The sequence below is a fragment of the Magnolia sinica genome, chromosome 13 (assembly GCF_029962835.1).
Source record: "Magnolia sinica isolate HGM2019 chromosome 13, MsV1, whole genome shotgun sequence".
NCBI classification, from domain to species: domain Eukaryota; kingdom Viridiplantae; phylum Streptophyta; class Magnoliopsida; order Magnoliales; family Magnoliaceae; genus Magnolia; species Magnolia sinica.
In genome coordinates this window covers 26761052-26787203 of record NC_080585.1, presented here as the reverse complement: position 1 = coordinate 26787203, position 26152 = coordinate 26761052, and the positions used below count along the sequence as shown (strand labels likewise).

General features: G+C 39.0%; 1 protein-coding gene across 1 annotated transcript in view; it reads left to right on the top strand.

The window, feature by feature from the left end:
- The window catches only part of LOC131223343 (protein TIC236, chloroplastic), a 95670-nt gene that overhangs the window by 34457 nt on the left and 35061 nt on the right, over nucleotides 1-26152 (top strand). Inside the window, exons 6-11 of the mRNA XM_058218724.1 lie at nucleotides 5502-5642; nucleotides 8222-8284; nucleotides 18381-18611; nucleotides 18717-18800; nucleotides 21515-21675; nucleotides 21847-22375. Of these exons, the coding sequence (XP_058074707.1) occupies nucleotides 5502-5642; nucleotides 8222-8284; nucleotides 18381-18611; nucleotides 18717-18800; nucleotides 21515-21675; nucleotides 21847-22375 (1209 nt within the window). The remainder of the gene's footprint in view (nucleotides 1-5501; nucleotides 5643-8221; nucleotides 8285-18380; nucleotides 18612-18716; nucleotides 18801-21514; nucleotides 21676-21846; nucleotides 22376-26152) is intronic.

Here is a 26152-nt window from a genome sequence, read left to right as displayed (position 1 = left end):
AACAAGATTGTGTCGTCCGCATGCTGGAGATGACTAATTTGGACTCCATCATTTGACACTCTAAACCCGCTAAAAAGACCCCTGTCCCCCCCTTTCCGCAACATCAAACTAAGAGCCTCCCCGATAACCACAAACAGATATGGGGAGAGAGGATCCCCTTGCCTTGGACCCCTCGATGCTCTGAAGAATCCTTTCGGGGCGCCCGTTAACCAAAATGGAGAACGAGGCAGGCTAAACACAAGCCTGAATCCATCCCCTCCGCTTTTTACTGCGTCCCAACCACAAAAGCATGTAATCAAGAAATTCTCAATCAATATGATCATATGCCTTTTCAATATCCAGTTTAGATAATATACTGCTTATCTTCTCCTTATGTCTGGAGTCAATACACTCGTGAGCTATCAACATGCTATCCAAGATCTGCCTGCTGGCCACAAAGGCTCCCTAATTTTCAGAAATAACCAAGGACATCACCCTCCTATAGCGAGAAGTGAGCATCTTAGCCAGAATTTTATAAGGCCTCCCCTATAAGGTTAATCAGGCTAAAGTCCTTAAGGTGTTCTGGCTCTTCTAATATCAAGGATGCCCCCAGTTCCTTAGATAGACAGCCGCAACGCCAGAATTCTGAAAATCCATAACATCTGTCTTGACTACCTTCCAAAACTTCTCGAAAAAAAAATAAAAAAATCAAAAAACCATTGGGACTTTGAGCTTTCTCGCCACACATAGATTGTAAATACCACCTTGTCTTCGGAAAAAGTGACCTCTAAGGAAGAGGCATCGTCACTTCAAAGCTGAGGGAAAACAAGATTCTCCAGCTGTGGTCTGTTGCACTGATCAACAAATAATAACTCCTCATAGAACTGAACAATAGCCCCACATATCTTGTCTTTGTCCAAGGTTTTCTTGCCCATTCACAATCAAATTAGAGATTTTGTTGTTGCATGCCGTAGCACTAGCAATGCTATGGAAATATCTAGTATTCTTATCTCTTACTTTTAACCATACAGCTCTCGAACTCTGCCTCCATCTAATCTCCTCTTCTTTGGACCAGCTTGCTAGAGACTGATAAAGAGCAACCCTCTTCCCTCTATCTTCTACGGACAACCCTCCCTACTCTTCTAATAAATCCGACTCATGAATTTCATCTGCCACTGCATCAAAAGTTGCCTCCCGAACCCCTAACACTTCTTTTTTCCAAATGTTGATTTTCTCCTTCAGATGTTTTAGTTTTCTGCTCAACCTAAACCCTGCGAACCCTTCCACTTTGAAGGAGAACCACCAATCAACAACTAATTGATCAAAACCTTCAATTTCCATCCTGGCAGCCCTCAAACTGAAACGGTTTAGGACCCCAATTGTCCTCAGTCACATCAAGAACAATAAGGTGGTGATCTGAAACTATTCTTAAAAGGCCACATTGACATACTAACGGGAATCTGTCTAACCAGTGCCCCCTAAGAAAGATCTACCAACTCTTGACGGTCAATCTAATCAGCGAAGCTTCTCATGCTTTTGTTCACCTGACAACCCTTGGACTTCTCCTGAGAGAATTGTGCGACATTAAAGTCCCCTCCCACACACCATGGGACAGCCTATCTTTGCCTGACTGAATCTAACCCGACCTAAAACTGATCTCGCAAATTATGAACGCATGGGCCATATACCGTAGTAAAGGCCCACGTGAAACTAGAAGAAGAGACACACAACAGAACTGAAAGAGAGGAGCCAGAGACCCCCTCGCAGCTCCATCAGATGCAGAAAGAACCCAATCTTTCTGACAAACTCCCCATATGAAATCAAGTATACCTCTATCAATGGATTGAAGCTTGGTTTCCTAGAGAGATAATGTTCGCCTTCTACTTCTTGCATACCCTCCTTGAGTTCTCTTGAATTTACAGCCCAGGCCTTGCACATTCCAAGATAAAATGTTCATTGAAAACCGACTTTACCCGATCTCGCTCTCTTCCTCCCGCTGACCTTCATTGCCAAGTTATAGTTTATCGAGCATTCAAGGCTGAGAAGCTCTCTCTAGCCCTTTGGGGCCTTCTTGGTCCTTGATGATTGGTACTCTTGTTGTCACAAGGAAGCTTTGGCATGACAAAATGTTAAAAGTCAATGACATCTTTGTCCCTAGCCCTAAAGGAGAGACCCACCGACCCTCCGACCTGCCCCAATATGTCTTCGGCCCACTTGAATTGCTCTTGCTATAGTCTTCTTGTTCAAGTCCGAAAGATGCACAGCTCCATCCTCTGCTGCACCTTTGTCGGAATCTAGGACCGCATCAAATCTCATGATTTCTGCACAAAGAGGGGTGACAACCAAAGCTTCTTCGGGGCACTCACCACATTATCTCCTCCCTGTCCAGAATCATTCCCGGGGACTGGATCCACAAGACTCCTCTTTGATCCTGGGCAAGCCTCTCCATTGACACTATCTACAATAGCCAACGAGACGTCTTCACGAGGAGTCTGGAACTCATCTTCTCCCAGCACGACCATCAATTTGGACAGACCTGGCAAAGAAACAAGCCTTCTATCTTCGATGCCGACGTCCACTGCCCTCCCTTCAGCAACTCGATAGAGATTGAGCTCCCCTCGCAGGATAGAAGGGATAACATCCCGATTTCTAAAAGAGAAGGGCATTTTGGATTGCCATGTGCAATCATTAGTGAAACATGCAGGAGACTCATCCAGTTACCATTCCAAAAATTTAAAAAAAACTTATTTCACATATCTCCAATTTCTTTCTTTTTAGAACCTAAAATCTAATGTGCAGTTTGGATTTAAAGCGAAATGACATCTTAGCACCATTTGTGGGTCATCAAATGGTGCTGCAAGAAAAGTTCCATTTAGAATATTCATTTGCACCTTGGGGAGTGTGCATGCTATCACAATTGGGATCTCCTATAGGGAGCAACATTTGGGGGGGGGGGGGGGGGGGGGGGAAATGGGATTTTGGGAACCTAAGCCATTTGCTTCTCAGCCAATAGCATAACATTGTAATGAAACCTAAAGCAATTAAGGTAAAAATAGTTTCATCTTTATTCATAAAAGCAATACCATTAAAACTGCTCTTTGGAAGTTTAAGCAGTTTTATACAAAATGTTATTAGCAGTAAGCAGCTTTATACAAAAAGTTAAATTATAATTGTGCTAGGATTTTCATCTTGTCATAAGAGTAAGCAAGTTTCACACCACGTAGATTGACTAGAATCGGTTAACATGGGCAGTTTTTAAGAAAATGCAGTGTGATCAATTTAACACCCATAAAAAAAAAAATGCATATCTTTTCCTTCTTTTTTTCTTTTCCTTTCTTGTAATCATTTAGATTATCTGCCCTTCAAGAAAAAAAAACTTTCAGATTCTTAAATTTACTTACATACATGTCTATATCTCCTTATCATCACCTGAGCCTTCTCCCAACAATTTGGAGTCGGCCTTTAAATGGCAGATTGGCAAAAGTTTATGATCGGCTATCCACCAGACATCAACCGTCCTCACTATATACAGTTGTGTGCGTGCGTGCGAGGTTAATATTTTGTATGGCAAATAAGCATGCCTAGACATTTTTTGGGGGCTTTCTTTATGTAATTCACTATAAATTTTTGACACCGACACCCACGCCCTTGTTCATGAAAAAGTTGCAAATCACAATATATGGTAGAGCCTTAATTGTTGATCCAAACTGTGAAATTTGATTGTACATACCATTTCTTGTAGTGCTAACCGGGCATTCACATTATTGTGGACTATTTGATTTTCAAAAACTCATGCTGCATTCCTCCACCAAAATAGGCATTGGTAAGCTTTTAGCCCATAGATAATGAAACAGATTTAGTACTTGAAAGCACTAGATGAGAATGAACAGCAACATGGAGCTAGTTACACAGATATATACAGCTCCTACATCAAATACTTACAGTTAAAGGCTGCAAGCAACTTCCACTGTTTACAGAATAAGTTTGTAGATTGTTTCCTCAACTAATGGATGGACCTTGACAACCGAAATTCTTTTGAATCATCGGGCCCATGGCATACAATATGCCATTTTAGGGTCTGAAGTAGATTGATGAGATGTGAAGCAGGGTATGCTATCCTAAATAGATGATTCCATGGCAAGCAATTCTCTATTCTTAGTCCAGAAAGTTGCCAACCAGTCAACTTTTGTCCCTTGTGAAAGAAGGGAGGCATCAGAGCTCTAGTTGTATTGGAAATTCTTTACTGTTTTAGTTGCCTTTTTTCTCATTTTAATAAAAATATCATTATCCATAAAAAAAATGATGATCCTTGGATAGATGTAGACTGTATCCTTAACCAAAGGATAGTTTGATGATATAATAACGATTCAAGATCTGACCTAATCAAGTTTCCGGTTGCCTTCTCCCAATAATTTATGCTAAGCCTTTAAAAGGTTATTTGGAAAAAGTTATACTACCTGCTACTCTCCCCAACCCATCTCCCACCCCGTACTCAGTGTTCGAAAAATCGGTATCACGTCACGTATCGCACCCTTGGGATACGGATACGTATCGATTATTACATGTGATATACGGTTGTATCGTGTAATGTATTATTGTTGTTGGAAACATGGGGAATTGGTCGAATTTTTCAGTTTAACTTCAGTGATTGTTAAAAAAGACATCAATACATATAAGTCTATTAATATAATTTATAAATGTAAGAAGACGTGTGGAAACACAAGCAATACATTCAAAAGCAAAGGAAGAATAACTAGATCAGCTTACATACATGTTTGATTTTATGTTTGGACACAGATTGCATCCGATTTGCGAGAAATTGGGAAATTTTTTTATTTTTATTTTTCAATTTTCTGCAACTTGGCCCATCTCCTCCAAATCTTGAAATCAAAGCTCCCAATTGTAGCATTTTGACACTAATTTAACATGATTTATGGAAAAAAAAGGATCGAAAATTGAAAATGCTCACCGGATCAAACGTGTGAGATATATCCCACTACCTGTGTGTTTTGTATCTCACAGGTGGGATACAAGATATATTGCGGGATATATCAGCCGATATCGTCAATACTTGAAACATTGCCAATACTAACCCCCAGATGAACTATTATACATACACCTAAAAGGGCAAGCGGGCAGGTAGGGTCATGGAGTATAGTTGCTGGCGTACATTGTAGAGCATGATTCACATACAAATGGAGGGTCATGCTTGAGCGTTTTCTGTTCAGAATAGCAAGGAGCCCACCCATCCATGTTTAGTGAACACCACTTACATGCTAGCACAATTGTGCTCCATGATTCAAATTATTTTTTTTTGATACCGTTATTCATAAAAATGCTTCAAATATCATCGTAACAGTGATTTTTCAAGTTGCGGTTTTCACTTTCATGCAATGCTATCTTGATTTCAATATTTTTTCTTTAATAAAGTTTCACATTCTTCTCTCCATGGAAAAACATCGAGCTTGAAAAATTACTGTAACAGCCACTTTTGGGAGGATTGATATATTAATTTGATGCAGGACACGACAGCAAGTTTATGTTTTCGTGGTCAAAGGTTATTCTTGCACAATGCAAGTGGCTGGTTTGGTGATGCTCCTCTAGAAGCTTCTGGTGATTTTGGTTTAAACCCAGAGGATGGAGAGTTTCATCTGATGTGTCAGGTCTTTTTCTTTTCTTTTCTTTTCTTTTTTAAAGTTTTTTTTTTTTTTGGCTGAATATAGGGCTTTGGAAATTGTTATATGGATATCAGTAGTGAACCTGGCAATATAAGTTAAATTAGAAATCCTGAAATATGCTTATGATGGGTCATGCAGAACTCATGGCACCACCGATGAATTTGGTTTGATGCGTATTAGTATGATCTATATCGTGCTTGACCATCTCTCTGCGTTTTTTATTCCCCTTTATTATTATTATTTTATTTTTTATTTTTTTGAGAAGTCAATGCCGGGCCGTCATAGTCAGATGACAACTGCAAACCTTCAAACTTGTCAAATTAGAACCCATACAAGTGCGGCCTATATCATGATTGGAAAGTTTCATCTAATCTTCCTGGCCTTTCCTTTGCTATTTACAATTTATAGGACTTAGGATATTTGTTTCCTACACTTGTTTTAAACTAATTGGCATTGTACGATAAATTATAACTGCAAATGTCATCTTAGTCAGAATCCAACTGCAAATGTCAGTCATCTTCTTGTGAAAGCCCCTTCTCTTGTATTGTCAACTAACCTCCGGCTTTTCATCTCTAGTTCTTCATTTAAGATTTCTTTGTGTGTGTGTGTGTGTGTGTGTGTGTGTGTGAGAGAGAGAGAGAGAGAGAGAGAGAGAGAGAGAGAGAGAGAGTATTTTCATCTTATTCAGAATCCAACTGCAAATGTCAGTCATCTGCTTGTGAAAGCCCCTTCTCTTGTATTTTCAACTAACCTCCAGCTTTTCATCTCTAGTTCTTCATTTAAGATTCATTTTTCTTTTTTTCCTGACATCCTTGATAATTCTTGATGAAAAGAAGATTTGACATGCACATCATTAAACCTGCATAGGGTTTTGCGGCCTCACGCGCACATGTGCACACCCGTGGGTCACATGCCTAAGAATCAGGTCAATCAATGACTTAGGTGGGCCACACCACAGACAACTGTTGAGAGTAGATACCCACCCATCGAAACCTTCACGATCATTTATAGGGCCACTGAGATGTGGTTCAGACTTCCAGCCCTTCCATTGTGTGTGTACAACTTGGATGAGGGGTCACACACTCACACTAAGTTTCAGCCATATCAAAAACTCAGGTGGGCCCCACCAAGTGGTTTTAGATGTTTTAGCACAATTTCACATGGTTTCAGATGGTATGGTCCACTTGAGTTCCGAATGTGGCTGATTTTTGGGATATCCCATGATCTAGAGGGCACCCACAAAATGCACGATGTGGATGTCCAACACAGATCAAGGTGGGGCCCACAGAGCTTGACCTCATGGGAAACTTCCATGAGGTCAACCTCATAGTACCATTTCCCGTATGTGTGTGATAAGTAACAATACAAATACATTAGAGAAGGAAAACCATACATTACCTGTTAAGATGATGGTTAAGTGTCACCGGTATACAAGGAGTCCCTATCCATTCCAAGCTTTAAAGCATCAGCCGGTGCATACCAGTATCACCCATGAAAGATACCAATATATCAGCTCAAAACAGCCTGGTACAGGAAGATACGATCCCATATGAGTGGTGAAGGATACGATGCCCAAAACTGAGTTTTAATCCTTGACTCTTCCCTTGGCCAAACAGGCGACCACGGAGTTGGCTTCTTTAGCAACAAGACTGAAATAAATCAAATACAGAGACATCAACCCTTCAATTTCATAATCATTACAATAATTTTTTGCTTCCTAGGTGTCAGCCACAAAGAAACCTTGTAGATCTAATTCTTTAAAAAAAGGATGAAAAAAAGAAGAAAGAAGGCCGTAGACTTGTCTTTATTGCTTCTGATTTGGCTTGATTTGAGACATCCACTTGGAGTGGACCAGAGAAAGTGGGCTTGATCCAAAATCATCGTGATTGGATCTTCCTGTTGGACGGGTTGGATGGTGTACACATGTCATCTGCACTCCAAGTCCCCCCAAAATTCAGGCCAATCCAGAACTAAGGTGGGCCACAGCATAGGAAACAATGTAAAAATGCATAGAAAATCCCAATTCAAGCGATGGGGTCAACTTGATGATTTTATTGGTCTGATTTTTGTGGCTTCCCATTTTATGCATGAGGCATGCCATTTGGACGGATTGGGTTCCATAAACACACAATGGTGAGCCCCACATGCAGTTTGCATCTTTCGGGTGGTTGTCAGTTTTCTGCATGGTGTGGTCAATTTGATGATTGGATCAGTCTGATATTTTGGGCATCTAAACCTGATGATTGTGTCTTCCTGTTAGATGCGTTGGATGGACTATGCATATCATGTGGGTTGCAAAAATCTTAATTTAAAAAAAAATAAAAAGAAGACTTGTGTGTATCTGTTTGAAATGGCCTGTAACAGCCGATATGTACCAGTTTTGGCAGTGACCGATATGGTATGCCAGAACCCTTTTTTAAAATCTTGGCCTGAACTAAGGGGCTCCTTCAGAGTATTTGAGAGGATCGTCTACACATTTTCTTAGATATCGGTTTTATCCTGTCTATTTTTATTTCTCAGTTGATATTTTACAAGCTGTTTGGATTTGTTGCCTATATTTGCAGGTTCCATGTGTTGAAGCTAATGCCCTCATGAAGGCTTTCAAGATGAAGCCTTTGTTGTTTCCGGTATGTGCGTGGGTGTTGTTTGGTTTCTTAAATCTTATGTCCCTGTGATATTGGTACTTCAAAGCATCACAGTTTCTCTGTAATTAACCAATGTGAATAAAGCATGGCGGAAATGAATGGTTACGTCGAATTGATTCTCATACATCGATCACTCCCATTTACAAGAAAATGCATTTTATCATTAGATGCATCATCTTGTGCTTTTTCTATTGTCTCTCTCTCTCTCTCTCTCTCTCTCTCTCTCTCTCTCTCTCTCTCTCTCTCTCTCTCTCTTCTTTTTTTTTTCTTCTTTTTTTTTTTAAAAAAAAAAACTTTTTCTTTTCATTAATTGAGATTGACTCCATCAAGTGCTTCCTCAATTTAGCCCCCACAGCAGCGTGTTTTCATATTTGAATTACTCCTGTGCTTCACTCTATGAATCATTTTGGAGTAGCATTAACTGGATTTTGGGACGAGATCTGAGGTCTTGAACCTTTCAGTTTTTTATGTGCTGCATTGGGTAGTCCTTCAGGTGATTTCATGTTTACCAAAACTCAGTGTACCATCCAAATAACTTAGAATTAGATGAATACCAGGGTTCTTTAATATCTAGAAATTTCTTTTTCAAAGCAGGGTAGACAATTTTTCCAAACTGGTGGATGTTAGATTATTAGAGTTCTCTGCGTCTATGCATATTATATCACTAAATAGGAAAATTTTGCTGAAGAGGTGCAAATTGCAAGATGTAGAAAGCTACAAGGGCTTAGGCTGCAAGAAAGATGTACTAAGGTGGGGATGCACCTATTTATCTCTGAAAATGCAACAAGAAGAATCTAGGAATATCAAGTGAAAAGTATTTGTTTGCCTAAATTGGATTATTTTATAAAAGAAAAAAGAAAAAGAAGAAGAAGACAGCTACCTTTGAAGATTGGTGCAGCGACTAATCTTGGTTCTAGTGTAAGTACAGTGATTTAACTACCCTTATGTCTAATAATGCGATTCATGATGCATAGTGGACCTAAATGGCCTTAAGATGGATTGAAGTGATAATTCATCTACCAACAAATTGGAAGACTCTGGAGGATCATTTCTGTTGTGGTTATATGGACTATTTGTAGACCTGAGGAGACAAGCAGCAATAATGATTCCATCCGTAGGTTTCTCCCTGACGTAGTGGGTGTCTTACTTCCAATATCTATCGTCCACTCATGAAAGACAATGTTGGACAATGTTAATGGTACTTGGGTTTATTGCACACGCATGGTTATCAGTTTTTCTGATAACCCCTCCGGTGCGAAGTCTATAAACTAGTGGAGATCTTCTCGAGCTTTGCTTGTGAGATGTGAGAAATGTGTTGCCATGAGCCCATCGTACTATAGGCTTGTCATGTTGGACTTGAATTTAGAAAAGTTGCTAGAGAGTTTAGAATAGCATTAATCTTTTCATTATGAATGATTATTCACCAGATTTTCCATTTCCACGAATTGATAGATGGAGCAGAAAAAATGGAGATTGAAAGAAACTGAAACGAGGATTGAGATAAATGAGCATGGGCACTGAGAGAAATTGATAGAGAATATAGAGATGGGTCAAAGTCACTCACTCTGGCTACCATTGAATGGCTGGATTCGCACACCATCTTTCAATTGATACCTCCATTCTCTTCATTGCAGATATTGGAGAGAAACAAGAAACTGGAAATTCCTTTTCTGTTTATATCATGGATGATATCTTAAGGTGGTGAAATGATTCTAGGATTGGGTAGTTGCATCTAACCATGGATCTCTCCCTTGTCGTCAGAGATCATAGTAAGAAACAGAAAAACCCCTGACCCCTTTCTGTTTATCTCAGGAATGTTGAATTATAATTTCAAAGATAAGCCTCAAAATGAGTCTTGGTTTAGATTGGAGTTGCTCGATGCAGTGTCTATGCATCGACGATATTGGTCGATTTTAAGTATTGCTAGTCAGCATTACTCTCCTGGATAATTTTTTATTTATTTATTTTTTTTTAAAAGAACCAATGTATCAACAATAACAGTGCCGATATATTGTGATGTTTTGCGATATATTTCCCAATATTTTTATGATATATGTGACATTTCTGACTTTTGATTTCCACTTAGAACTTATTGAAGTGGTTTTTCTTGAGCTTCCAATCATGGAAGTGGCTTTTAATCAGTTATACCATAAGTCCCTTCTCATGTCTTCTTTCTTTAGAAGACTTTGTTTTTTTACTCACCTACTAATGGCTCTATTTGGTCTTCATCTTTCCTTAATTACTTTCAATTATTTCTCCCTGTGGACCATCTGATATAGCAGATTCTAACCCTTTTATTTGGGTGCCATTTGCCCCATAAGATCCTACTACTTCTAATACCTTGTAGTCTACCTTTGTTAGACTAATATTCATAAGCAGATGTCACTCAAACTTTAGCACAAGAAAACTTATTGTGCTAACTTGTTATATTGTTTGTATTGTATGACATTTGAATTATATGAACTTATTTTGGCTTATGGCTGACGGCACATAGATTTGTCCCATAAACTTGGAATACTATGTTGCATAGTTTTTTTTTTCCCCCTGCATAGTTGTTGTTGTAATGTTTTGAGCTCTAAGTGCGAATCATGTGTCTTTCAACGTCTCCTGAGGTTTCACTAAAAAAATCCACCATTTTCTTCTTCTTCTTTTTTTTGAGAACAAGAATTTATTGAAGGAGCCAAAGGGCAGAAAACAACAATAGAAAAAAGAGAGAAGCAAAAAATACAATGAACCCAACCCCCGAGGGTTACGAACCCCAATCCCTAATATGCAGAAAAACATTTCTAACAAGGAAGCCAAAGGGCTCACTGCTATTTCTAAAGCATTTACCTTTCCAACCAAATCCAACACAACACCACAAGCAAGGCAAGCAACCAATTCTGCCTTTCTTTGGAGCTAGGACCCCCATCATGCCACGACAAAAGGAGCTCCTCCATAGAACTTGGCATAACGTATGGCATGTTAAAGGCTGAAAGAATATTATCCCACACTCACCTCACGAGGGAGCAGTGGATGAAGATTTGCTCCACCGATTCCCCATTCTTCATACATAGAAGGCAAACGTTTGGAAGGACCAACGGCCATTTTCATTAAGTTTCTGAATTTTCCTGCATGTGATATTTCCAATGTTTCTCGTAATATTTCAGTATCCCGAGGGTGTGATACATATTGCAGTATCAATATTTCGAACACTGGTTTGATGTGCGTGTCTAATTGTTCTATTCCAAAGTTCTAAGCACAAGATCTAGACTATCAACTGATTCCATGAAGATGACCCATCAGACCAACCTACTGTGTCCAAAAATCAACTCACAAACCACCACCACCATCATGACAAGATCAATATCAAGACCTTTTTTCTTAACGATGCAAATTAGGGAAGGTGATTTGAAGCCAATCCCAAACGACCTTCTCATCTCTCCCTCCTTTGTAAGAGAATCAACATTTGCCTCACTCAATACATTCAACGGAACAACATTCAACGGATGCGGATGCTAGTTTTTGAAGGAGTGGAAGCTTATAATTCCATCTTGTGGCATGGGAGCAAGTGTGCAGGCCCATTTCCTATGGAGGACTTTGTTGAGAGGCATCTAGTCAAATGATATTGCTCCTCTACAAGTGGATTTGGAGGATGGGTTGTGACCGGTGTTTTGCAATATCGATGGTATTTGCCAATACTATCGGTATCACAAGGGACCGACGCAAAACATGGGGGAAATGTCAAATTCCCTGTATCGATCGAAATATCGTCGATATTGCGATATCATAGCATCAATGATATATTGCAGAATATCATCATAAAGCCTTTATAAACTTCCCTTGTATCTATGATATGTGTAATCTATATCCACGATACAAGGGTAGTGAAGAGGATGGAAAAAAAGGCACCATACCTTCAACTGTGAAAGCTTCCCTTCTTCTTCTTCTTCTTCTTCTCTCTCTCTCTCTCTAACCATTGATTTGTGGACACCTGTTTTTTCAAATAAGGCCTTCGTATATTTTTCATTTCTAACTATCCAATCAGTGTCCAACAATCTAATATTTTGATAACCAAATAAGAGTAGTTTTTGGTTTATATGATACATCTAAATCAATGCCCATAATTTGGACGGTTTATTTTGAATTGTTTTTATGCCGCATAAGCAATTTCTATCTTCCTGCATATCATACGTGACACTCCGCTAGAGTAGCAAAGTATTTCTCTATTTTAAAAGGGGGAGTTGTATGATACTTTCACATTCCTAAAATCAGATTGTTTGAACAATCCTAACCTTTAAGTCGTGGATACTTGTTTGATGAAACAAGACCATTGGACATTTTTCATTCTTAACTATCCAATAAATGTCCACTAGTCTCCTGTCAGATGAGGAAATAAACGTGATTTTTGGGTTATGGTGCATCTTAGCTATGAGACAATTTGGATAGTAAATGTCCACCAATCTAGTAGTCAAATAATTAAATATGCATTAATTTTGGTTCATCATACATTTAAATTGGGATATGTAACTTGAATGGTTTAATAAGAATTAGTTGTAGGATATGTGAATGATATGAACGCTTTTTGGAATAATTACATCACTTTTGTCATACCACATAATTTAGGCTACTATAAAATGGAACCATATTATATACAGTGTTCAAAATATCGGTATCGCATTGCATATCGCAGCCTTGGGATACAGATACGTATCGGTTATCGCATGGGATATGTCATTTATATTAGGTAATTTATCACACTTTTTAGGAAACATGGGGAAACATGGGGAAACATTGGGGAAATGGATGAATTTTTCAATGAAACCTCAAGGATTGTTAGAAAAGACCTTAATACATACTTTAAATCATAACATCTCAAAAAAGAAGTGCACATAATAGGTTTCCTTTGTATAGGGTCCTAAGTTATGCGTTGTCTGATCTGACTGGACTAATGCAACTATATTCAAATTGAATGCATAACATTTAGAGTGTATGTGATGATCATTTCATCAAATACTTCTAAATACTTTGAAATTAGTCTCAATTGACAGTTGGTTGAAGGAAAATTTCGAAAAAAATATTAACTTAATATTTTTTTATTTTTTAATTAAAAATGATTTTAATTTTTCAAAAATTGTTAAGGACTTAACAAATCAGTAGATCGGCTATCATACATGCTTGATTTCATGTTTGGAGTGCAACATTGCAAGCAATTTGGGAGAAATTAGGGAAATTTTGAATTTTCCCCAAATTGGACCACCTACACTTGAATTTCAAAATTAGAATGTATGTGAGGATCATTTCATCAAATACTCCTATATACTTCGAAATTAGTCTCAATTGATAGTTGGTTGAAGGAAAATTTTCTAAAAAAACGGAGAACATGAAGAACCAATGGATATTGAAATCAAAGCTCCAACTCCATGATTTTTCGTGCAAAACATGAAGAACTAATGGATTTATAACCATTTGACACTGATTTAACATAATTTCAACAAGAAAAAGGGATCGAAAATTGAAAATGCTCACTGGATCAAACATGTGGGATATATTGGCACTACCTGTTTGTTTTCTATCACACTGGTGGGATACAAGATATATCGTGGGATGTATCAGCCGATATCTTGGATATTTAAAACATTGATTATATATACTTGTTTATATATATATATATATATATATATATAATTTTTTGAGTTTCAAGTGTGTCATTGTCTCTTTAACATCTCTTGAAGATTTATCGAAAAATTCCGTCATTTTCCCAATGTTTCCCTTGTACAGCGATACATTCGCCAATACAAGTGATATTTCCCTAGCGATATGGAAATGTTTCCATATCGCTCACTGGATCAAACATGTGGGATATATTGGCACTACCTGTGTGTTTTGTAAAACACTGGTGGGATACAAGATATATCGTGGGATGTATCAGCCGATATCTTCGATATTTAAAACATTGATTATATATACTTGTTTTTTTGTGTGTGTGTGTGTGTGTGTGTGTGTGTGTGTGTGTGTGTGTGTGTATAATTTTTTGAGTTTCAAGTGTGTCATTGTCTCTTTAACATCTCTTGAAGATTTATTGAAAAATTCCGTCATTTTCCCAATGTTTCCCTTGTACGGCGATACATTCCCCAATACATGTGATATTTCCCTAGCGATATGGAAATGTTTCCATATCCCAAGGGTGCAATACGTGAATTGATACCAATACTACGATCGAGCCTTCTTTGCTGAGATCTCTGCTGGTGGCTAAATATGGGTTGGCTGAGAACAATTCAGACATTAAGTTGGTTGTTGGTAGACCTTGCTCCTTCATTTGGCAAGGTACATTGTGGTCCTATTATTTTTGCTTGAACCAGTTACGCTTTTGAGTGCACAACAGATTGATTGTTCGATTCTGGGAAGATATTTGGTGTCTCACTGTCCTTTTGGCCGACAAATTTAAAGCATTGTGCGCCATCATCTCTAATAGAGGGTGCATGGTTAACCAATGTTTTGAGTGTAGGGTCAAGGAGCGTAGTTGTTTTGTGTCTAGTTTTTCAGAGAGATTTGAAGGATGGGGAGATTTTGGAAGTCTCTCATCTGATGGAAAATCCATATTCCGTCTATATTCCTGTTAGTGGGGCCAAAGGCTTTGGGCACTGAATGCACATGGCTACTCTGTCAAATCCATTGCTGACTGCATCTCTAGCGGTCCTTTGATGGCAGCCTCAGAGTTTGGCAATATGCAGTCCAGTGTTTCAAATAGCGTCCGTAGCGTAGCGTGGCCGTAGCATTACATAGCGTCCCAAATAGCGTAAATCCCCTGTAGCGTACGCTACAGGGGTCGTAGCATACGCTACAGTTACGTAGCGCGTAGCGTCTGTAGCGTAAGCTACATTGCATTTTTTTACTATTTTATTTTTTTGTTATTTTTTTCACGTTTTCTTTGTTTCTAATGTTGAGGAATGTGTTACTTGTATTATACTTGATACTTTTAACCTATGAGATTTTTATTTCTTTTCATAATTGTGACTTGTGGTTTCAATTAAACATTATTAATTAAAGTGGTTTGCTTAGAAAGTTGTTGATGTGATAATTATTTGATTTGGCTTATATATGTGGATTGGTTTTTGATAAATGATAACTAATAGCTTTTTTGAGCATGCTTATAATTGATCAAATGAATCATCTTTTAGGCATTTTTATATTTTTTTTCACTATTTATTATATTTGTCCTATTTTTAAATTAAAAAATAGAAGTATCGTGTAGCTTACGCTACACACTACGTATTTACGCTACATGCTATAGAGGGCTGATTGCTGTGCATCACGCTATCGCTATTTAAAACACTGATGCAGTCCTTTGTTTCGTCCAGTGTTCGAAGTATCGGTATCGCTACAAGTTTCGTTGGCCAAGGATGCGGAAACAATATCGATATCGCCGATAATATCATTGATAACTGGAAATATGGGAAAACATGGGACAAACAGTGGAATTTTCAATGGAACTTCGGGAGATGTTAAAATATACATATTTGTATATTTAGAAATTAAATTTTTTTTAAAAAATGCATACATAACAAGTTTCCATTTAATGGGGCCTTAAAAGCATGTGATGTTGTAAGAAATCAGTCCAACCATCCCATTCGGCCTATTTAACCATCCAACCTTCCATCCAAACATCCATCAATATTTCAAAATATTAACAACACGTGATATTTCACCAAGAAATCATCAACAATTGGAAAGGAAACGAAAGATTGTGGTCTCAACATCGCATATATTGCGATATCGATAATATCGAGATATTATCAATATTATCAATGACAAATTGAACACTACATACAAACATGTGCCAATGAAAAACAAAATTTTAATGATATCAATACGTTGGCGATACTATTGAAATATTGTCAATACATTTATGATATAAGCATTACCTAGAATTTACATAGTCGAAAATATTGGCAATACATTAGCGACATTGATGCATTGGCAATACAAGCGACACCTAGAATTTACATAGTTGAAAATATTGGCGATTACATTAGCGGTATTAATATGTTGGCGAGACTTAGCGATATATTGCTAATACTTGGAATTTCTGATACTACCAGCATTATCGGTATCGCTGAGCTGGAGATAAAGATAATATCGGAGATAATTTGAACAGTGGTTTCATCTAGAGTAAAAGCTTTTATTTGGACTGCTGGCCTCAACAAAATTCTGATGGAGGACCATTTGAAGTCCAGGGGCTGGGTTTCCCTAGTAGAAGCTCCCCCTGCTGCTTATCAGAGGAATCGGTTGATCACATGCTGAACCATTGTGATTTCGCTAGGGATGTTTGGGTCAGATGTCTTGTCCAGATTTGCTATTCATTGGGTTTTCTTGAAAGCTGTCCTTGATGTGGTTGCAAGTGGGAACATGAGTGCTTAACATCCTTTTGGCTGAAGGCTACTATGGATGGCAGGGCACTGTATTTATGGGTCTCGTGGCTCGAGTGAAATGACAGGATCTTTAGAGTTTCAGTTGCCCCCCCTTTCTGAAGTGTTGGAGAGGGCCTGCAGTGAGCTTTGAGGGTGAGCCAGGGCAGTGTTGGTGAATTTTGGAAAGATGATCATAAATTTTCAAAATTTCCAGGTTTTAGATTTAAGTGAAGGACCCCGTCTAGATATTAGCAAATTCCAAAAAGCTACAAATCAATAAAATACAATTTTATCTCAGATTTGTGCCATTTGATTGATGTAGAAAGTCAGATGCCGATCCTCTGAAGTAGGTCTCTCCCCAATCTAACCTGAAAGACAGATGGAAAAGAATTCAAATGAAGTGGAACCTGGGGCTCTTTACCAAAGGTCCTTTGCCATAGTAGCTCCTTTCAAGGCATTTAATTGTTGAAGGAGATTCCTGCCACATTATCGAGTGAGCCACTCCTAATCCAGTAGGCTGTGAATGAGCTAGTTTAGGGCTGGATTGGGGTCGATCCAGGTCTGATCCAAAGAGAGGAAGTGTGCTTACCTGGATTTGACCTGAATCTGAGACAGATCTTGATTTCTTTGATCCTGATGGTTAAAGAAAAGGAATACCAAGATCTGACCTGGATCCAAAATTATCATGCGCTGTTTGGAAGTGAGAAAGTCGTCTTTGATCAGTGTAGTGCCATCTTCAAATGTGGGAAGAGAGGAGAAGCAGATTCTCGCATCAAATTGCTGTCCAATAGTTTTGCTCACAAGAGAGGTAAGAAGGATTTGCAGGGAGTGAAGAAGTAGCTTGTCTGACTGACAAGTGAAATTGAGTTTTCCTTTGGGGAAAACTTGAGAGTCTAGCATGGTGTGATGATCCATATGCATGAAGACAAAAGTGGTACACGTACCATACATTCACCTCAAATTAAACCATCCAAATCATGGTTTGGGGCGAGGTGGATCAGAATCCAAAAGAACTCTGAAAATATGATCCAACTAGCCGATTGTGGATATGTAATGCACGGTTAACCAGTCATAGTCAATGGCCAATTCAATAACCAAAAATCCAATAATTTGAATTGTCTTAATCTGTGGAGGGTTTTGCTCATGGAAGCATTCTTTTCTACGAAGTTGCCATTTTGTCTTCTTTTCGTATGTGCTAAGCAAGAGATACATAACTTTGATATATCAACTATTGTTGTGAACTATAATGTGTTAAGGAAAGTGCTAGGTTTTATTCTTGCATCTTATATGTGTCTTGTACTTCGTCTAGGAAAATTCATGAGTTTGTCAGTTGTGCACGGGCACATGCTCTTGTCCACACTGTTTGGTGGTAGTGTAAGAGCATATGACTGGCAGGTGCAGGAAACTCTTTTAAGTTCTCTGCATTTGACCAGTCAACCAATTTATCTTAATATTTCTAGCCACAAGCAGACCTCCATTTCTTACCCTACACTTGTATAGGTAACCCATTTGTGTAGCACATCATTTAGTTCATTTGTTTTGTTGCTTCAAGTTGGTGCAGTATACAGTGTGACTTTGAGACTAAGTCGCCACATCTTTTGAGTTTTAACACCCATGTATGACTTTCTGCATAGATGAGAGACTAAGTTGTTTTATTAGATTTGTTTTTGTTTCTTTATTGACTGCAGGTGGCTGGCTCACTTACTGCTGTATTCAATTGTCAAGGTCCTTTGGATGCTCCTATATTTGTAGGAAGTGCAATGGTTACAAAGAAAACAGCTCATTTAGTTTCTGAATTGCGGGCATCCTCTGCATCTGAAGCAGTGAACAAGAATAAAGAGGCCGGTGCAGTGGCAGCATTTGATCATATTCCATTTTCATACGTATCAGCCAATTTCACTTTCAACACTGATAACTGTGTGAGTTTCTTCTAGGACATCTATTACACTTCGAAAATAGTACAGTTGCAATGCATACTTTTAGATGCTATTCAAACCTCACGGAATTTTTATTGTGGGCTGCAGGTCGCCGACTTGTATGGCATTAGAGCAACCCTTTTGGACGGTGGTGAAATTCGAGGTGCTGGAAATGCATGGATCTGCCCAGAGGTAATGTACTGTTAACCATATCGTGCTCATCCAAAGCAGTCTGTATTAGCTTTCACTTTAAATGTGTATGAGCACAGTGGCATATCTTAAGTTCACACTTTTACTGTATTGGTCTTGCTGCTGTCTTTTAATGTTCGTTGTTATATCATATTAAACATGGGTATGACAGTATTGAGTAACTGGAAGAACATTAATGGTGCCATTCCAACATTGTGCTAGGGATGCTAGCAGAAATGCCTATGAAATGCTGTATAGAATAAGGATAGTTTATGATCTCATTTAATTCTATGATGTATTTTACTTTATAATCTTTCATCTGAACTGATATTGGAAACATGGCCTTGTATATCCATTGCCTTTGAAATTGTTTTTCATATTTTTCGTAGTCATTCACTGCCTGAGAGATGGAGGGAGGGAATCCTTTGTTTAGCTTCTAGTGTTGCACACTATCCAAGCGTCAGAGAGCATGGATCCCATTGTGTTCCTCCCGGAAGGTCAAATCATAGTCCTCAGGAGAAATATGGGTTATGATGGAGCACCCATAGTTGGCCTTTCATTGGTTTAACATCTTTGCTTAACCCACTTCAGTCTGCAGGGATAATGAGGTTGCGATAGTTGATTCTTGGGGCTGCCTGATCAGTAACAGCTATGTGGTGAAAGTCACATGCATAATTGCAACTAAAATGCCCTTGACCATGATGCAACTTTTGCGCATCTAAAAATATAAACAGAGTCCCGTCCTAAGTACATGAAAAACATCATGAGGATCTGTTGAATAGGCTTGGGGAATTTGCAGTGGATGTAAATAGACAAACACATTTGACTCCAAAGATCTGCTTTGCAAATCATTTTATTTATGAGAACCAGTGTTCGAAATATCGGTATCATGTTATGTATCGCATTCTTGGGATACGGATTCATATCGGTTATCACATGGGATATATCGGTTGTATCATTGTTGTTGGAAACATGGGGAAACATTGAGAAATTGGTGGAATTTTTTAGTGAAACTTCAATGATTGTTAAAAAAGACATCAATACACACTTATAAATCAAAACATTGCAAAAAACAAGTGCATATAATAGGTTTTCTTTGTATGGGGTCCTAATCTATGCATTGTCTAACTGAATTGATGCAAGTATATTTAAAGTCTATTCATATAATTTATAAATGTATGAAGACGTGTAATGCAGGGGCGTTTTCACACTGGGCTCGAGTGGGGTCGCCTGTGAGATGTAGGGGCACACTCGGGGTGGGTGACCCATGCGATTTGGGGCCCACAGGGGAGGTCTCGTTGTTCGAGACTCCTTACCAGGGGTATTAATGCGCATCTCACACCGGGCTCGAGTGGGGTAGCCCATGGGATGTGGGGACACACTCGTGGTGGGCGGCCCATGTGATTTGGGGCCCACGAAGGGGGTTCAACCGAGGTCATAAACCCATGAGATGTGGGGCCTGGGCTATGAGATAAAGGAATTAATTCGTCATACTCTAACAGTTCGAACTTTTAGAGCAAGTGGTTAATTGTCCTGCATCAAATTGGTATCAGAGCGGGAGATCTCGTGTTCGAGACTCCTCACCGGAGGTGATTAATGAGGGGCATTTTCACACTGGGCTCGAGTGGGGTCACCTGTGAGATGCAAGGGCACACTCAGGGTGGGTGACCCATGCGATTTGGGACCCATAGGGGAGGTCTTGTGTTCGAGACTCCTTACCAGGGGTGATTAATGCGCATTTCACACCGAGCTCGAGTGGGGTAGCCCGTGGGATGCGAGGACACACTCGGGATGGGCGGCCCATGTGATTTGGGGCCCACGAAGGGGGTTCAGCCGAGGTCATAAACCCATGAGATGTGGGGCCTGGGCTATGAGATAAAGGAATTAATTCGTCATACTCTAACAGTTCGAGCTTTTAGAGCAAGTAGTTAATTGTCCTGCATCAACGTGTGGAAACACAAGCAACACAAGCAATACTTTCAAAAGTAAAAGAAAAATCACTAGATCAGGTTACATACATGTTTGATTTTATGTTTGCACACAAGATTGAAACCAATTTGCAAGAAATTGGGAAATTTTGATTTTTTTTTTTTTTTGAATTTTCCGCAACTCGGCCCATCTCCTCTAAATGTTGAAATCAAAGCTCCCAATCCATGATTTTTCATGCAAAACATGAAAATCATGGATTTGTAACAATTTGACATCGATTTAACATGATTTACAGAAAAAAGAATCGAAAATTAAAAATGCTCAACGGATTGAACATGTGGGATATATCGCACTACTTGTGCGTTTCGTATCGCACAGGTGGGAAACAAGATATATCGTGGGATATATCGGATGATATCGTCGATATTTAAAACATTGATGAGAACTGGCTTCCATGTCTGAGAATTTGTTCAGTAACTCTTGAATATCTTGTTCTCCAAGTTATCAGGTTTGCTGCACACCTTCATTCCTGGTAGGAGTGGTTATTTACTTCCACTTTATGTCAGTCATGTTTTGATGGAAATTAAAATTTTAGCGAATTTTTGAGGACTACATAGTCATTAACATCTATCACATCTTTTAGGAAAAGAAATTATATGACCCTGACTCGTAACTTCCATAGATTTTGTTCTTTCATTCTAAGTATGCCATAGTATATCTGATTTTTCTTACTGGCTAACCTACAAATATGCACTGATTTGTTATTTGCTCTGGCACATTTCTGACAGGGCGAGATGGATGATTCGGCAATGGATGTAAACCTGTCTGGAAACTTGTCTTCCTTTGACAAAGTTATTTATCGGTACTTGCCAGGAAAAATTCAGCTGATGCCACTCAAAATTGGGGAACTGAATGGGGAAACCAAACTTTCTGGGTCCCTTTTGAGACCGTAAGATTTGTGTCCTTAACAATAGTGACTGGTTGGAGCAATGTCCATTGTTTAAAACTGTATATGTAGAAAGTTCATGTTTGTTTGACTCTGATCTATATTATTTCTTTTACTCTCTTTGAACCCTCACTGCATTTCCACCATTTGCTTAACCTCATGCTTGAATTTCAGGAGATTTGATATCAAGTGGGCTGCACCAAAAGCTGAAGAATCATTCAGTGATGCACGTGGGGATATTATTATCTCGCATGAGTATATTACCGTCAGTTCTTCATCAATTGCATTTGACTTGTATACAAAAGTCCAAACATCTTACCCTGATGAATATTGGCTGGACAAAAGAGATAGTGATGTTAGGTGTATCTTGCCTCTCATAATTGAAGGGGTTGAATTGGATTTTCGTATGCGTGGGTTTGAATTCTTCAGCTTGATTTCTTCTGATTCTTTTGATTCACCAAGACCTATGCATTTGAAAGCAACCGGAAGGATCAAATTTCATGGGAATGTTTCAAAGCCTATGAAAATCACCAAAGAGGAAGCGATTGGAAATAAGAAGAATATGCTAGACAGAGAGATGGTTGATGACGTGGAGCCAAGAAGCCTTGTTGGGGAGGTTTCCCTCACAGGGATAAAACTAAACCAATTGATGTTGGCACCCCAATTGGTGGGATCTTTGAGCATTTCACAAGAGAAGATGAAGGTACAATTATAAAACTTGTACTTTTCAACATATTGTTCCTCTAGTTCGTCTCACTTAAATTTTTAATGGCCGGTTTTAATTCGATTTTGTACTATTTTCTTATCTCATGTTCCAAGTTATAGTTCATCAATATATTGTTAAAAGTAAGGAGATAATTCATCTCGGTTGCTTCCTTCAAAATTAAATGTAAAATTAGCTTGGGACTTGCATTGCCTAGGCCCAATAAAATGATATTTAAATAGCAATATATCACAAATATGTTTAGGAGCAAATTTGAGAAAGATCCTTAAGAAAGGAAAGTAACGATGCTAGGCGTTAACTTGAGGCTACATTGTAGAAATTTTAACATTTTAATTTCGTTGAGAATAATAGGAATATATACAAAAGGTGAGTGATTTGTAGAGATATTAATAGAAAACATGAGTCCATCAAAATAGCTCTATAATATGTACAGTTGTAAGTAAGTATCCTCTACTCCAACATCCTCTGATAGGAGTAACTTGATTTTGAAAGATGAGGTGGACATTTATTCAAAAGCAAAAGAAAAATCCGAAAGTGACATGGCTACAAAATGACGAGTAGAATGGTACGAGCAGGCACTTTTGATGACTTTTGGGATGTGAACCATGACATTTCTAATGCCTGGCAATGATCTAGTGGCACTTTTAGTGTCCAGGATTTCATCCATTGATCTTTCGGTGGATACACACTTCCTATAACTAGGAGTTCAACTGTTGCACTACTAGTGGCTATAGATGTTCCGATAACAAAACAAAAATAGGTCTGGCCATAAGGCCGACACAATAACAAGGTTCAATACAAAAGCCTGGCATAGTAACAAGTCCAGTCCAAAGTCCAACCAAAAGGCTTTGCACAGGGAAAATACATTGTCGAAGATATATGGAAGAGATGATATCGAGGCCCATGAGGCTAAGGAGATGAGACAAGTGCACTACTGAACAAAATGAACAAAAGGAATACTATAAAATGAAATCGATGGCGTTCAACGATAGATAGAAGGTAGCCTGCAAGAAGAATATTGAGAGCAGATGCGCAAGAAGATGTAGCAAAGAGATTTCACCGGTTCAATTGAAAATGGTGTGGTGAGCGTGGATCATACACTCCTAGAACACCACATAACGATTGTGTATGAATGCTGGTGCGCTCACAAAATCATTTAAGAGACTACCATAAAAAGCCCTTTCTTTAAAGAGTGGGTTTCATAACCGTAATTTAAGAGATGCAAAGATGGAATCCTAGGAGACAGATGTCGTCGGTCGGAGGTGGAGATGGCTAGAGGTGGGTTTGGGGTTGGACGGAAACAACGGCATAATAGATAACATAATGGCTGACGGTTACGGATCTGGGTTACGTGGTAACGGAGATCGACAGGGACTTTGGGTTGTGTCGGAGATGACGCTTGCTGAAGAAGATGGCATGATATGGTGGTGGCGAGTACAACAAGCAGTGGCAATGAAAGATTCGATGGTGGCTCTAGATCTGCGATGACTGGCAATAATCAGGGTAGCAATGCATTCTGATCTAAGGTGGTGACTACTAGATCTAGTGGTGGTTGGGCAGCTGCAGATGCTCAGAAGGAGATGGGTTTCAATGGTGGTGCTAGTGATGGTGGACTGGGTCAGGTCAATGATGGTAGCATCTGGGGCTCATATCATGCTCAAGCCAAATCTCGGGGCCTATAAGTGGAGGCGAAGATGGGTGTACTTTAGCAGCGATGAACAACAATGGATAGGGCGATGGGGGTAGAGATTGCAGATGGCAGATCAACTATGGGGGGCCAACAATAAGAGAAAAACCTCTGTAATACAGATCACGCTGACTAGAAAAAATGGCAGATGTGTTATCGAATCGGTTTACTAAGTTCTGATTCCGATGATAAGGGGCACAAACAGATGATGAAGATGGGTTTGCTAGTGGGTTTCTCTATCGCTAGAAAAGATGACCTAGATGTTGGAGGTCATAATCGAAGCGGAAGAAATCTTAACTTTTTTTTTATTTCATTGAGATATCAATGAGCAACATGTCATCTTAAATGGATGCTCGAGCAAAGAGTTATGCCTCATGGAAGTTATCTGCACTACATATAAGTTAGCTCTCATGGAAGTTTCTGCATCAAGAAGAAAGGCCTGAAAACACGATTCTGGAAGCATAACAGACCGCTAGAGATCATTGGCTTTAGTTGGTTCTTGAGGACGGATAAGGTATCACTTGAGAAGTAGACAAATGAGTACTCTCATTGGTTTGCATTCATTGCCTTCACAATGCCAAATGCATTCATGTTATCTTTATACATTGTAACTTTCCATGGGAAGTTTGGTGGCTTCTTTTTTCTATTTTAAGAATTGGGTGGCTTTTGGAGTTGATAGAGGCACTATTTTTTGCATTGGAGTGATGGATCTTGTGGCCGAAAAAGGAAGTTGTTATGGAGGCTATCTTTGATTTCGGGTCTTTAGTTGATTTGGGCTGAAAGGAAATAATATCAAATTTTGCAATTGTACTAGTTCATTGGTGTTTTCTTCGGAATTCCTTTGGGCCTTTTTTATTGTTTTACGGGTGCTTTTTCAATCTTCTTACTCGGACTGGGCCCTAACCCCTTTTTGTGTGTGGCTCTATACAACCTGTCAAATGCCTGCTTGCCTCTTAGTTTGAAATCTCCTTAATCTAAAATTATTGAAAATATACAAAATAGCAAGTGATGAACGTAAATCTTGTATATCCAACTTTCCTCTCTATTTCATGTCCTTGTTTAGACGCCTTAAGGCGGTGCTCAAGCGAGTTGATAGGCTTAGATGGGATTTTCTTTGGCAAGGTGGAGTATTTATCAGTAAATTTCACCTCTTAAATTGGAAAGAAGTCCGTCGTTCTTTCAATAAGGGGGAGTTGGGATCAGGAGGCTAGATCTTGTTAATTTTGCACTTTGGGGCGAATGGTTCTAGAGATTTGATATTGAGGGTTAAAGATTCCTCCTTTTACCGTGCATCCTTTATCAGGAAAGCGATCTATCGGATTGCCCTAAGTTGCCTGATGGGGTCAAGTTTGTTGTTGGGGAAGGTACCAGGGTTAGGATCTGGGAGAATATTTGGTGTGGGGACTCCCCACTCCGTTTGGAATTTCTGAACCTGGCATCCATCTACCCATCAGCAAACATCTCTATTGTTGATTGCTTCTCCACTTTGAATGGAGCTAGTGTCTAGGGCTCCCCTTGTCGTAGGAATCTCTTAGACCCTAAATTCGATAGTATGCTTACCCCTCTATCTCGCTTGTAGGGATTCTCAATCATGCCGGGAGTAAAGGACTCGCTGGTCTAGAAGTTCAAGATGTTTGGGAGGCTCTCAGCCTACTCTCTCTTTCTGAGAATGTTTGATCCAGATACTGGAAGTGAAAGCCACATTTGTTCTCTCATCTAGTCCCTTGGTGCTCTACCAAAAGTTGTTGCCTTTGCTTGGTTGGTTGGGAGAAAAAGGATTTTGTCGATTGACAATCTTCAAAAAGAGGCATAGTGCTCCCTAATGCCTGGATCCTTTTCCTTGAAGCGGAGGAATTAGTGGATCATCTGTTTATTCACTACTCTTTCTCTAGGATTGTTTGGTCATGCATTTTTTTTTTAAAATCTTCAGGTGTGTCCTGGGTTATGCCTACATCAATTGATTCCTTATATTGGTCCTGGCATGGCGACTTTGGTGGATACTTCTCCTCTCGGAAATGGAGTTTTTGTGTTCTTGGCTTCGCTTTGGTTGTTGTGGTTGGAGAGAAACA